The sequence below is a fragment of the Abramis brama genome (genome assembly GCF_963993115.1).
Source record: "Abramis brama genome assembly, chromosome: 4".
Taxonomy (NCBI): Eukaryota; Metazoa; Chordata; class Actinopteri; order Cypriniformes; family Leuciscidae; genus Abramis; species Abramis brama.
The window spans coordinates 21,120,196-21,133,424 of NC_139966.1; the positions used below are offsets into that span (position 1 = coordinate 21,120,196).

Consider the following 13,229-nt stretch of genomic DNA (forward strand, 5'->3'; position numbering starts at 1 on the left):
AAAAAAATATTATTTTGACGCAAAACGTTCCTCAAATAGAGACAGCACCTGTCGGGGGAATCTTTCTTTTGTGCTTGTTTTAAGGGCTATGACGACAGGAATTAAAAGCTTCAATGGAAAAGAGAAGGTTAACATGTACAATAGATATGACATGACGAAAATGACGTTCAGTACGGCCATATGAACGTCAAAGTATGAACGGTCAGAATGACCGCTATGGTCGTTCTAGTAGTTATGGAATTCCGGTAGTTCTAGTGTTAAAGGGTCATGAAACCCTAAACCAATTTTTCTGAGATTTTAACAGAGGTAGGTGTGTTTAACACCATAGAAGACAATGTTATAATCTGTAAAATTTAATAATAGGATATAAATGGTTAAATTTGAGTTTGTATCGGCTATTTTCGTCTTCCGGGTTTGAAATCTTCATCAAGTCCACGTCACAGGATGTGATGTTTTTCTGTACGGATCGTACAGTGATGACTCATCGTTCTCTCATAATTATTAATGAGGCTGAGCCTTCATATCCAATGAGAAGACATTTCACTGAATTAATCATGATACCACGTGGATCTTTCCAATGATAGACCTGTCAAACAAACTGTGATATTGCGTAGTCGATGAGAGAGGCGATCATGGGACGCAAGTGTTTGTATGCGTGGTGCAAAAGTTTAAGCGCATTGCATAGCTTTCCCCGCGATGCTGCCAGGGCTAGAGTCTGGCTCCGTGCGGCTGGTTGGCCATCCACAACGGACACATCTAATTTATATATATGCAGCAAACATTTTTCTCGAGAGAGCTTCGCGAACTGGAGAATGTTGGACTTCGGCCTTGTTGACGACAAATCCACCTTGCGTCTTTCAAGCAATGCGGTACCAAGTCCCGATGACTTTTCTAACCCTTCAGAGGTATGTGTGTGTCTAAATTGTTACTAATTGCTTTACATGACTTTGTTAAATAAGCATTTCTTAAAAGTTTTGATATTTCGATAATACATCAATGGTATGCTTAATTATTGTAATTATACACATTGTAATTTTATATATATATATATATATATATATATATATATATATATATATATATATATATTTATATATATATTTGTTTGTGAAATATGTCTTTGGAAATTAATATGTCTGTATTGTCAGCCTAACCTGTGTTGCGAGATGGCTTGTCAGACTGAACAGCCCGCCAAAAAAGATGCTTCATGTCAAACACATCCAGACATGAAGCACATATCAACGCAACATCGTTGGAAACCCGAACGAAGGAGCAAGAGTATGTTGCACATTTTACAGTATTGAACATAAAAAATCTTTACCAGTTGTATTTTCTTTTAATTGTAGTGTATTATGGCACAATTGTATTTAATTAATTTCGAAATATCTATTGTTATAGGCACTCAGGTGAAGCTACATAAAAGGCATGTTGGTTGCAACACTTCCACGCCATGTATTCCACTAGAGAACGATCCTCTTGCTACCTCTACCCCCTTGAAAAGGCCCAGAAAAGAGGCTGAGGATTCGGACTTTAGTTTCCAACCAGGAATGAGTGAAAGCAGCATCTATAATGAGAGGTACTCCTAGACCGTTCATGCTTTTTTACTTTAGTTTCTATTTAAACATACATTAATAATTGATTATTGTTAATAATGTTTTTAAATGTTGTTTGTTGTAGCACTGTAATTGCAACACCTCCACATATAATGAAAAAATTCATTGTTTATGAGGAAAGGCTTATGGAGCTGTTCAAGAATTGTCCTGTCTGCTCAAGACACTGTGAAATAAAGAGCAGAACAGTGGGCACGGTTTTACATGTGGACCAGACCTGTGCTCATTGTGAATTTCACAAAGTTTGGACCAGCCAGCCGTATGTCAATAACATACCAGCTGGAAATCTACAGGTTGCTGCTGCTGTTCTCTTTACTGGCTCATCCTTCTTGCAGGTCACCAAGGTAAGATTTATGTATTCTCTAATAACATGTGTGATTTGCTTACTAATCAATTTTAAAATTTAAATTTAATTTTTTTTTTATTTTGGGTCAGTTTATGCAGGCATTCAACATTCAGGGGATTTGCCACACTACGTACCTGAAACACCAAAGGACTTTCCTATTACCAACTATCAATTGGCAGTGGAAACAGCATCAAAATTCAGTGATTGCAGAAGCACTCAAAGGAAGGAATCTAGTTCTGGGTGGGGACATGCGTGCTGACTCCCCTGGTATGTGCAGTTATGTTGATAATATAACATTTCCAATGTCGACTGTATATAAATGTGCTGTTTTAAATGACTACAGACAGACTCAGATTACAGAGACAAGCAGTAAAAATATACATGCTAATATGCCATTCTTTAGGACACAGTGCAAAGTATGGAACATACTCGATGATGGACCTTAGAGCAAACAAGATTATGGACATTCAGCTCATTCAGGTATGGTTGCATTACATTTTTTTTATTATTACGGTTGAATGAGTGGAAAGTAGATCATAAAAAGTTTCCTTGAACACAATTATACTTCTAGTTTTTTAACAAAGTTTGATATGATTATATAGAGCAATGAAGTCGGCAACAGTCAGCGGATGGAGAAGGAGGGCTTTGAGAGAAGTCTGAGACAACTAGAGCAGAGAGGAGTGACTGTGCACATGATTGTAACTGATAGACATCCTGGTGTGATGAAGTTCATCAGAGAAAATAGGCCCAATATTTTGCACAGATATGATGCATGGCACATGGCAAAAGGTAAATGATTTAAGATTTAATAATAGCTAAAGCTATCTGAGAGTTTAAAAACAATGTTTCATAATTATATGTTATGTATGTGTTGGAATGTCTACCATATTAATGCTTTGGCTTAATCTAGGTGTTGGCAAGAAAATTGATGAGCTTGCAAAACAGAGAATCTGCAAAGAGGTTGGCCCATGGAAAAAAAGCATTGTGAATCACCTATACTGGTGTGGAGCCTCATCATCAACAGGAAAAGAAATCGTGGCAAAATGGAGATCTGTTGTCAACCATGTACAGGACATACATGAGCATGAAGGGGAATTCCAAAGATGCCAGCATCCTCCTCTTGTTGGTGACCAGGCAAGACTGTGGCTTAAACCAAGTAATGAAATTTTTAAAAAAAATTTAGTTTAATTAATTAAATTTTGTATTTTATATAAACTAGTAATTTATCATTTCATGGTTTTACTTTATTTTACATTTAGGTACTGCTGCATGCGAAAAGCTAACACAGGTCATCTTGGCACCCAAGTTGCTGAAAGACTTGGAGAACCTGAGTTCTAACTACCAGACGTCTGGACTGGAGTCTTATCACAGCCTGATCCTCAGGTTTGCACCAAAAAGCGTGGCATTCTCTTTTGTGGGGATGTTGTGCCGGTATGTTGAGTTTCTTATTCAAAGTTGTCTGTTCTAAGTTGAATTGCATTTAAAATTTTCATAGTTTATTTTTAGACACATTTCTGTATTTTATCTGATCATGCACTACCAGATCTGATGTTTCAGCTCTTACTTTTTAGTACTCAACTTGCTGCCATGCACTACAACGAAAACAGTGGTAGACAACAAGCAACAACAGCTTCAGGGGAGCTCCGATGGCACATACAGTACCCCCACTACAGAAGAGGAGAGCACAATCTACGACTCATGAAAAGAAATCCAACATTTGGTATTTTCACTCAGTCTATCTGTCTTTGTCTATCTATGTTTATGTCTGTCTATTTGTCTATTTATCAATCTGTTTGTAAATATCTATCTATTTGTCTGCTTTTGTCTGTCTGTCTGTCTGTCTTTACAGTATATTTCTGTCTGTCTGTGTCTGTCTATCTGTGTCTCTGTACATCTATCTATCTGTCTGTGTCTACAGGTATCTATCTATTCATTTGTCTGTCTTTGTCTATATCTGTCTATCTATCCATCTATCTATATATATCATTGTAAATGTGCTTCTCAAAAAATAAGAATGTCGTGGTAAAGATGATGTATTTCAGGAATGCACAGTATTCCTGTATTTCAGTCAAACACAGTATTAGTATGGGGTTCCTAATAATCCTTGGTGAGTGTATATATTAGTTTCAGCTTTTTTAGTTGTATTCCTGAACTAAATTAACTTTTCCACAACATTGTAATTTATTGAGAAGCACCTGTGTATACAATTTTATTTTAATGTTTTGCAGATTATGTTGAAAGATTGCAGGATTTGCTTTTTGAGAGTGTGTTGGAGCAGCCACAGCTGTTTCAGGAATCTCTGAAGGAACTGAAAGTTCCTGACCACCTGTGCTCACAATTTCAAAGACCAGAAAAGAGTGAAGCTGTTGCACAACACACGTCACGATTTAGGCCACCCTCTGTCTGTGATCAGTTGTGATTGAAAGTAAATAAAAAAATTACATGGCAAAATGGAATTGTTTTTTTTATTTATTTTTATTTAGTCAAGTGGAGGAGGTTGATAACCTGTATATGTTCCAGTAATGTCAGGGAACTGCTCTCTGATGCGGGTAACAGCACATGAGGGAATCACCACCCTAATGTGTCGGCCAAGGTACCCCCAGCACCACCGGACAAAATTCCTGTAGGCGAGGTGTCTGTAACAACTGAGATACATTGTAAATGTATGGTAATTTTTGAAATGATTTGTTTAGTTAACACCAGGTAAGATTATTACTAACCTATTGAGTACTGTGTTATCCATGTCACCGAATAGCTGGCGATATGTGCCATAAACAGCTTGCAAAACAAATGTGTTTAAGGCGACAGGTTCAAAACCTGGATGAGCAGTTATGCATGCTGCCCCACCAACCTGATCACATCTGTGCATCACCTACATGTTAGGAAGTAAAAGTAGAATCTAAAATAAAAAAATGTATACGATATATGTATATTTCTCCATAAATATATTGGTGTATCTGTGTATATTATATGAATGCATATATATATATATATATATTTATTTAAAAAAAATGTAATGATACTAAAATGCAATACAGTGTCAAGATGCGTTTACCTGTGCAACTTCCCTACAGCACAAGTTTTCTCTTGGAGACAGTCTGGTACAGTGACCACAGGTACACCTGTTGCAAAATTATACGTTTATGAATAAAAACGTTAGGCTAATTTCAGGTCGGACTTTTGCCTGCAGAATGGGTTTTGTTATCTGATAAGTCGCTACCATTCTGACACTTCTCCCATCCGCGCGGCCTCCGGTTTGCCCATGTTTTCCTCCACAGTCACGGGAGGGGCTAATGGTTCAAATAAATAGGGCAGAGGACCTGCACCGCCATCGATTATCTCGCTATTTTGCCCTGGTGATGCAGGAGGAGAGAAGTCCTCCACCTCCACAGAACCCTGCGCGCTGCCGTCACTGTATATTTCTATGTCGCTGTCCATCTTTACTATTGTTGTTCTGGTGGCGCGTCGATCTAGGCTATGCACGGAATTTTTTTTTAACCGGAAATCTATTATTTGCAAATATATTAATTTATAGTGTGTATATAAAGTATATAGTTGTTTATAATGACATTATAATTAATATGTACATTTAATATGTTTTATTCGATAGAATTTGATGACAGGGCGTTCAGTTACTTTTGAAATGACAGAAATAGTGTCAGTGTATTGCCAGCTTTTAAAAAAAAAACTTTTTTTGCTTACGTTTTACGACACATTTGTAATGATATGCAATAACAGTTATCCCTGCCGTGCAATACCACACCCACACTCCCCTCCCCTTCTCACAGCCATCCACGGCCATTTCAGTTGCATTTTTCAAAAACAGTGTGAGCTAGACTTGCGCTGAAATAGGGGGGTTTCATGACCCTTTAAGCCCTATTCGCACTGGATTGGTATTATCTGGGGATTAGGAGTGATTCCCCCCCACCCCCACATCTGAATTTTGTGTTATCGCACGGGATAAGCGAAGCCTGTGATTTTACTCAGATTTACTGACGTATCTCCCGGATATGATGTAAATAGGCTATTGCTTGGAAATGTCTTGTTATTATAGGTCTATCTGTATTAAATATCATAAACAGAAGAATGTTCTTTGCCACATGTTGCTATACATGCCATCCATCTCCATCTAATCAATCTTTTTGTTTTCGCTTTTCTGATGGTTTTCAGCTTTCTCTTTCTGCAAATTGTATAGTTGTATGGTGTATAGCAATATGACCCAGCACCCAAAATACTATCAAAACACTCCAACACAGCCTCCATTCTTCGCGAAAGATGGATAAAAAGGCGCACAGGAAACAAAAACCTTGAAAAAATATTATATACGACCCCCGCCAAATCACAGAGATGCCAATCCGCACGGGACTAATATTATCACAGAACCTCAGTTTTCTTCTTCTGTCAGTGAAATAATGTCAGAATAAATGTGTGTAATGAATCCTCATAAAGACAGGAAGATAAAGACAGTGTGTGTTTGTGAGTCACGATGAGTGACGGTGTGTATCTGTGCTTTTCCCAAGCTCTATTTGTGTTGATGGAAATCAGTCATTCAGTTCTTATTCTAGTGTCACATAAATCATTTATATTATTACTATCAAAATGATCTTTCAATAAAATGTATCATTTTATTAAAAAAAGGTATTGTTAATTGTAAAATTATTGATAAATGTAAAATATATAAACCCAGACCATCTGATCATACTGTAAACACTTGATCAGTGAAAGTATGAGCATAATTATTCTCATCTAATCCAGTTTACTGTAAATAAACCTCCTCCTGAACAGAACTGCACTGCTCTGACAACTCTGAAAAAAGATAAAACAATAAGGATCGAGTCAAATCATAATCAGTTAAATCCAGATAACCCACAAATATATGAGGTATGAAAGAATAATAATAATTTGTTACATTAAAACGCTTTTCTGGGTACTCAAAGCGCTTTACATAGAAGGGTGGGGGTGATTAGGGGGATGATTCATCCAAATTAGGATGATTTATGGGGATGATTAGGAGGCCATGATGGATAGAGGCCAATGGGCAAATTTGGCCAGGATGCCGGGGTTACAATCCTACTCTTTTTTTTTTCCAAAGGACATCCTGGTATTTTTTAATGACCACAGAGAGTCAGGGCCTTGGTTTAACGCTTCATCCAAAGGATGCTGTTCTTTGACAGTATAGTGTCCCCATCACTATACTGGGGTGTTAGGACCCACAGGATGAGCGCCCCCTACTGGCCTCACTAACACCTCTTCCAGCAGCAACCTGGTTTTCTCAGGAGGTCTCCCATCCAGGTACTAACCAGCCTCAACCCTGCTTAGCTTCAGTGGGCAACCAGTCTTGGGCTACAGGGTGATATGGCTGCTGGCGGAAAGAAGGAAAACTGTAACTCTGAAATCAGTGGTGGGCATAGATTAATTTTTTTAATATAGATTAATCTCACTGTAATCTTGGAATTAATCTAGATTAATCTAGATTAAAATGGCTCATTTGAATTCTGCCGAAGGTATTCAGAATATGTGTGCTACCCAAATAATGACTAAAGGGCACGTGTTTCTTAAATACAAAGTGACATTTAAAAGAACTTGTGAACTTTTTTAATTAAAACTAACATAATAAAGTATGATTATTTATTTATTTATTTTTTTTTACTTTGAGCAATGATGGAGCTATAATAGACTCTTCTTATGAGCATATAAAACAAAACAGCTCCTTGGAAAAAATGAAATGTAGCCTAATATTGTAGTAGTTATAAACAAAGGTCTATTTTTAGTTCAGATTAACATTTGAAGGCAACAATTTTATTCATAATGTCAAAATAAAACCAACGTAATGTTACTTGAAAGCATTATAGCCTACTATTCCTGCCAAACTTTCATGGTTGCAGTTAGTGTTACTACAGTAAATCCATGGTGAATGTTGCAGATCTGTGGACACTGGATAGTTCATTCATCATGGCACAATGTTTATTCCTGGCTTCCACGCGCTGTTTGATCCGTTAATAACGGAGAAATGTGAATGTTCTCACTAGATCTCGCAGCAATGTTATTACTTAAGTAGCTAATTCAAATGCTTTCTTTACTGGATCTCTTAGCGCTGTGTAGTAACAGTGTCACTTGATCAAGATCGGCTCGCGCTGCTTTGGTCCAAACTGATAAACAACGGTCTGTCAACCACACAATAACGAGTAGCTCAGTTTCGTTCCGCTTGCATTACGCTTGCCATTTGATGTTGGGCAATGTTGTGGTCGCGCCAGCGTCTCTTACATTATGAGCGCTCTTGCCACGCACGACCCGCCTACATTTGAAATAACGACATTTTGGTCGGCAGGAAAAATGGTCCAACGACCCGTTCGGTTTGAAAATGCGTACCGAATACCGAACCGAATTCGGCTAGGTATACATCCGCGCTAAAATATCAAGGTGAAAGTCATCATAGCTTGCGTAGTATAGACCCAGCTCCCAACCCAACTTTGAGAATAGATTAACGGCGATATTTTTTTTATCGTCCGATAAGAGTCTCACGTTAACGCAGCACGTTAACGCCGATAACGGTCCACCACTAATATATATATATATATATATATATACACAAATCAGTTCATTCAAAGCAGGGTGGGAAATTAGCACCCGCCACCAGCCAATGGCGGGTACTTTTTCAAAGTGGCAGGGGACTTTGCCTTGTATACCAGCCACAGTGGTGGCAACATGCTGTTGCTAAGTAACAATAATGCACATTTGTCGAGTAACTAATTTGATTGGTTTTGTGTTGTCTCCAATCGACATTCCCTGGGTTGTCTCCAATCGAAGCTTAATAAATGGTCTACCTAAATAACTTGCTTCCCTAACAAGCTTTCTTCCTACGCAGGAATAATCTACAAACAGAGCTCAGTAAATGTCCTTCAAATGCTTTAATCACGGCCAGGAGGTCTTCCCGAGCAGTTCTCAGGTAATCTCTCCCAAGAAGCAAGGCCGGAGGATCTCAGACAAATTCCATTGAGAATCCCACCAGCTAACTCGAATACAACAGTTTTTATAGAATAAGGAGGTATGGCAAAAATGTCATGTTGCATTACATAATTTCCCCACAATCTGATTGGTTTTCATAGACAAACCCTTCTGTTACCAGGTAAAGCAAACTTTGTTTTAATGATTACTTCATTGTTAATCACAAGGTTCAAATTTAGTCATCTGTCTAGTTTCAATTCCCATTTGTTATTTTTACACTCACACAACCAAAATCAAAGGGGTATGGAAACACAACATACAATATTCAAAAACATTCTATCCCGGTGTTAAGAGGCCCGCCACGGAGTCAGCAGTAGCTATGAATGTACAAACTGTTGAGGGCGAAGTAAAGAAAAAGAGAAAGAGAAAGTACTTTTTGAACAAGTGGCGCATTGATGATGAAGGGAAAACGAGGGAATGGTTAGCCTACCTTCCCGACGACCAGTCCATGCACAGTACTTACTGTCGAACCTATGCATGGTCAGAAAATGCAAACAATTTGTTGGTTAGAGGAACAACTAACCTTAAATTAGAGGCAATAAAAGACCACGAGTCATCCAAGTCTCATAATCAAGTGCACTGCCATACAGCTGGCGAAGATGAGACCCCAGGAGCAGAGTGTGGCAATAAAGGCTATCTGCTCTATGCAATCGGCGCAGTTGGACTGAATGAGAATTCTATTCAGAAACGTCCATGGGATCGGCAAAAAGGGCAGACGTTTTCGGGACTACGTTTGGATGTGCAAGTAAGTGAATTACTAACTTGAAGTTGTGTTTTGTGATGGCTAGATAGCTAGTTTTAGCAGCCGCGAGGATAGGCGCCGATAGGAGGAGGCAGTTTAAAAATAAGATTGACAGCGCAACTCAAGGATGTGCGGATCACCTTTCTGATATTATTGATTTTCTCAGAGAAGAAGGAAGCAAATTCACTGCACTGGGAATCTGGCTTGGGGGGTTTGTCAGTCTCTCTACAGTAGCAAAAAGAGTGCGTGTGTTGTTTAAGTTGGTGTTTATAATATTTGAGAAGAAAGTCTGTCTAGCTTTGCCTAGTTCCATATTGAAAGCATTAAGGCTCTCGTTGTAGATGTTATAATGGACTACAAGTTTTGTCTTCCGCCAAATGCGCTCTGCTTTTCTGCATTGTCTTTTCATATTTTGCACTGCTGTTGAGTTTCTCCAAGGTGCTTTTAGTCTGCCACTCTTCTTCCTGACTTTCACAGGAGCAAAATCATCACTGGTGAAAGGGGCTGTTGCTCTGGTGTTATCGGAGGCTGTGATATGCTGTCCTGGCTTCCCTGGCTGTTTTCCAGGAAGTCGTCCTTGGGTGCTGAATCTTCGAGCAGTTCTAATATGGCTGTCTGTGGTGAGCTCTGTGGGCAGGGCTCAGCTGAGATTGAGTCCGTGAGCAGAGGTTGTTGTGGCGGAGTGGTGTTATCATTGTCCTTGTGTGATATGTCAACCGCATGTCCATTTTGCTGCAGAAGTGAAGTTCTGTGGTCATTCATACTGTGTCCAGGTGTGTGTGTGCCATTCAGATTGGCACTGCAGAAGGATGATTGAGGGATTGTCCTTTAACACTCTTGAACCAAGTTTGTTTGGGTGATGGCCATCCCGATGAAACAGTTGTCTCTGACTCCAGAAAAGATTGAAATTGTCAATGAAGTTTACTCTGTTTATGTTGCAGGTTTTTTGCAGCCATGTATTTAGCCCAAGCAACCGTGAAAACCTGTTTGTTCCTCTTGCTGGGAGTGGTCCACTGATGAATGTCTGAACTTTCAGTCTTTTAAGTGTTTCAAAAAGTTCATTGAAATCCTTCTTAAGGAGTTCTGACTGCTCTTTATGAATATCATTCTTCCACACATGAATGATGAGTCGATTTGCAGTCTTATGTTTCATCAGAATGTTCTGAAGTTCCCTGTTTATATCAGAAGTTGTTGCTTGTGGAAGGCAGCACGTAGTTGTATCCCTGCTGCTAATGTTTCTGATTATGGAGTCCCCCACTATCAGAGTCCTGGGCCCGGCTGCGCTCTGAGCTGAGTGCCGCTGTCTGCTTGACCTTGAGCGCCAGTTAGCATCAGTGTTAGCTACTGGCCCATTCAGTCTGTGTTCGATCACATTCATCATGTTTGGGGATTCCTCATTTACATTCATTAGTACTTCAAATCTGTTCTCAAGATGTATAGGCGGTGGTAGGAGACCAGTGTTTGCAATCTTTGTCAGAGCCGTATCTGGGGTAGAGAATGCTATAGCGGCAATATGTGATGCTCGTGACAATCTGATGTCTTGAGTGCCTTTGGGTCTCACTCCGTTTGTGCCATCGATTTGTAAGTCGATCGGCTTGTTTCTCTACCTGTCGAGGAGCACTAGTTTCATGGGACTCACCGGCTATATGCCTAGGGTGTCCATGACGAAGCTTTGTTGTGTGTTCTGTCTGGTTTGGTGGTCCCGTAAGTAACCTTGTTTCAGTAACTGCAATCCTTTGTGAAAGTCTGTGGCAGTTTGTGCAGCAAGTAGATTCTTGAACCAGAAGAGGCATTTTCTCTCTTATCCTTTTGAATGTAGGCAGTTGTGTTTTCCTTTCCCCGGAATGTAAGCTGATGGCTTTCAGTAGGAGACTGGTCGGATAAATGAATTCTGCTTTTTTGTAGTAATCCAAGCTTTGTCGTTTGAGGACTGAGCTGATTTGCTGAAATTAAAATTAGGTGATAAATTGAGATACAATATAAAAATATAAAAGTGATAGAGCAAAGCGCGGAGCAATAAGCAAGAGCGTCCGAACAGTAGCTGAGCAGGAAGTGTAATGCTTGCAATGCATTGGATCCTGTGTGGTGATGTTCAGCTGCTTTATGCACGACTGCCTGACCCACTCAGGAACCTGTCTGCATCCATGCAATGGCCATCTCCAACAGTGGCAGAGGTTCAGACCAGCCTGACAGCCACACAGGCTGTCTTAACTAAACACAAGAACAGGTATGTGTGTGTGTATGCATGTGTGTGGGGCAGAATATTTTGAAATATAATTAATATAACATTGTGCTTTGTTGTGTTCAATTATAAGACCTGGACCCAGGCTTAGGGCATGCCTAGAAAATCCAGCGGACAACTTTGAGGGTGTAACCTTGGCAGCATCCAGAGATAACCTCTCGCTGGCTCGTGTGAACTCCACAAAGGACAAGGTGACATCCCTCTTGAGGGATCCCAGTGGACATCCCCCAAGAGCAGTTTGTACCAGCAGCATCCGAACATGGACCAGCTGACCTGGCCATAGATAAATCAGAAACTGGGAGGCCAGTGCCCTGATTTCCTTCAGCTTGTCGATGTATTACTGTGTATTCCAGCCTCCACAGCACACTGAGAACGAAACAAGTGAAGAGTGACTGGAGGTCAGGTCTGAGGTCGGACACACTATCTGACTGGCTCACAGTGCAGCTGTCCAGCCCTGACATTGAAGACTTTGATCCCGACTCAGCCATACAGCTGTGGCGTCAGGCCAGCGTCAGAGCGAGGAGGCCAGATTTCATGGAAAGAGGAGCCAAAAAGAAGAAAGGCCCAACTTGAAGATGAGAAGGAGACGTCTGAGGAGGAAGATGATGATGACTCTGAAGAAGACTAAAGTGACACTTTAATGCCTATGTAACTGAGTCAATATTTTTTTGTTTTGTTCATTAAACATGTAGGCCTACAATTACTGTAGAATATGACCAAACTGACCAAACACGATTTTATTATGGTCTCGCAGGCTTTTTTCACACTTTTTATTTGCCTATAAGCGAATGTATGCTATGTATGTACATCATTGATAGTACATATATTAATAAAATATGTATTAATAATAAAAAAATATGGTATTGAAGCAATTAAAAATATGCTAGTGCACTTTCTTTTATAAATTTGAATTCTGGAAAAAGTGGCTGGTAAAATTGGGCATCCACCAGCCACTGTGGCTTTCCCTACCTGATTCAAAGCAGTCAGTGTTGTGTGTAATTTGCTTCATTGTTCTTATTTTTAATACCAAATATTAAATAACCAAAATATCTCTATTGTTATTGTTATCGTTTTTTTAAATAATGCCTTATCTTGAAACAAGATTTTGGTCATATATCTCCCACCCCAAAATGACATAATATGAACTCTTCTTTATTAAGTCATATACTGTTTTAAATATTTTTTTAACTTTTAAACACCATTTGTAGCTATTTGCATATTAATACTATAGTATTGGGTATAAATTATTTCTGCACACAAACATTACAGTTTTGCCTGTTAGGG

The 13,229-nt window shown here is 39.3% G+C and overlaps 1 protein-coding gene across 3 annotated transcripts; it reads left to right on the forward strand.

Moving 5' to 3' along the window:
• Positions 1–683: 683 nt before the first annotated feature.
• On the forward strand, positions 684–4,900 carry LOC311081137 (uncharacterized protein). Of its 3 annotated transcripts, none has more exons than XM_084111548.1 (11): positions 684–905; positions 1,149–1,278; positions 1,399–1,576; positions 1,678–1,954; positions 2,046–2,223; positions 2,360–2,436; positions 2,559–2,745; positions 2,867–3,112; positions 3,216–3,387; positions 3,528–3,676; positions 4,185–4,900. In XM_084111548.1, the coding sequence occupies exons 1-11, from the start codon at positions 813–815 to the stop codon at positions 4,373–4,375; spliced, it is 1,878 nt and encodes a 625-aa protein (XP_083967674.1). In that variant the 5' UTR covers positions 684–812; the 3' UTR covers positions 4,376–4,900. The 3 variants fall into 3 exon arrangements, with proteins under 3 accessions (XP_083967674.1, XP_083967675.1, XP_083967673.1); XM_084111549.1 differs by having other exon boundaries at positions 3,514–3,676; positions 4,185–4,323; XM_084111547.1 differs by lacking the exon at positions 4,185–4,900 and having other exon boundaries at positions 3,528–4,168.
• Positions 4,901–13,229: the final 8,329 nt, after the last annotated feature.

Bases quoted from the DNA above. Each gene is read 5' to 3' on its own strand.
- LOC311081137 (XM_084111547.1), top strand. From the start codon at position 813: ATGTTGGACTTCGGCCTTGTTGACGACAAATCCACCTTGCGTCTTTCA. The intron at 906-1,148 runs GTATGTGTGTGT...CTGTATTGTCAG, and splicing joins ACTTTTCTAACCCTTCAGAG to CCTAACCTGTGTTGCGAGAT. The intron at 1,577-1,677 runs GTACTCCTAGAC...TGTTTGTTGTAG, and splicing joins AGCAGCATCTATAATGAGAG to CACTGTAATTGCAACACCTC.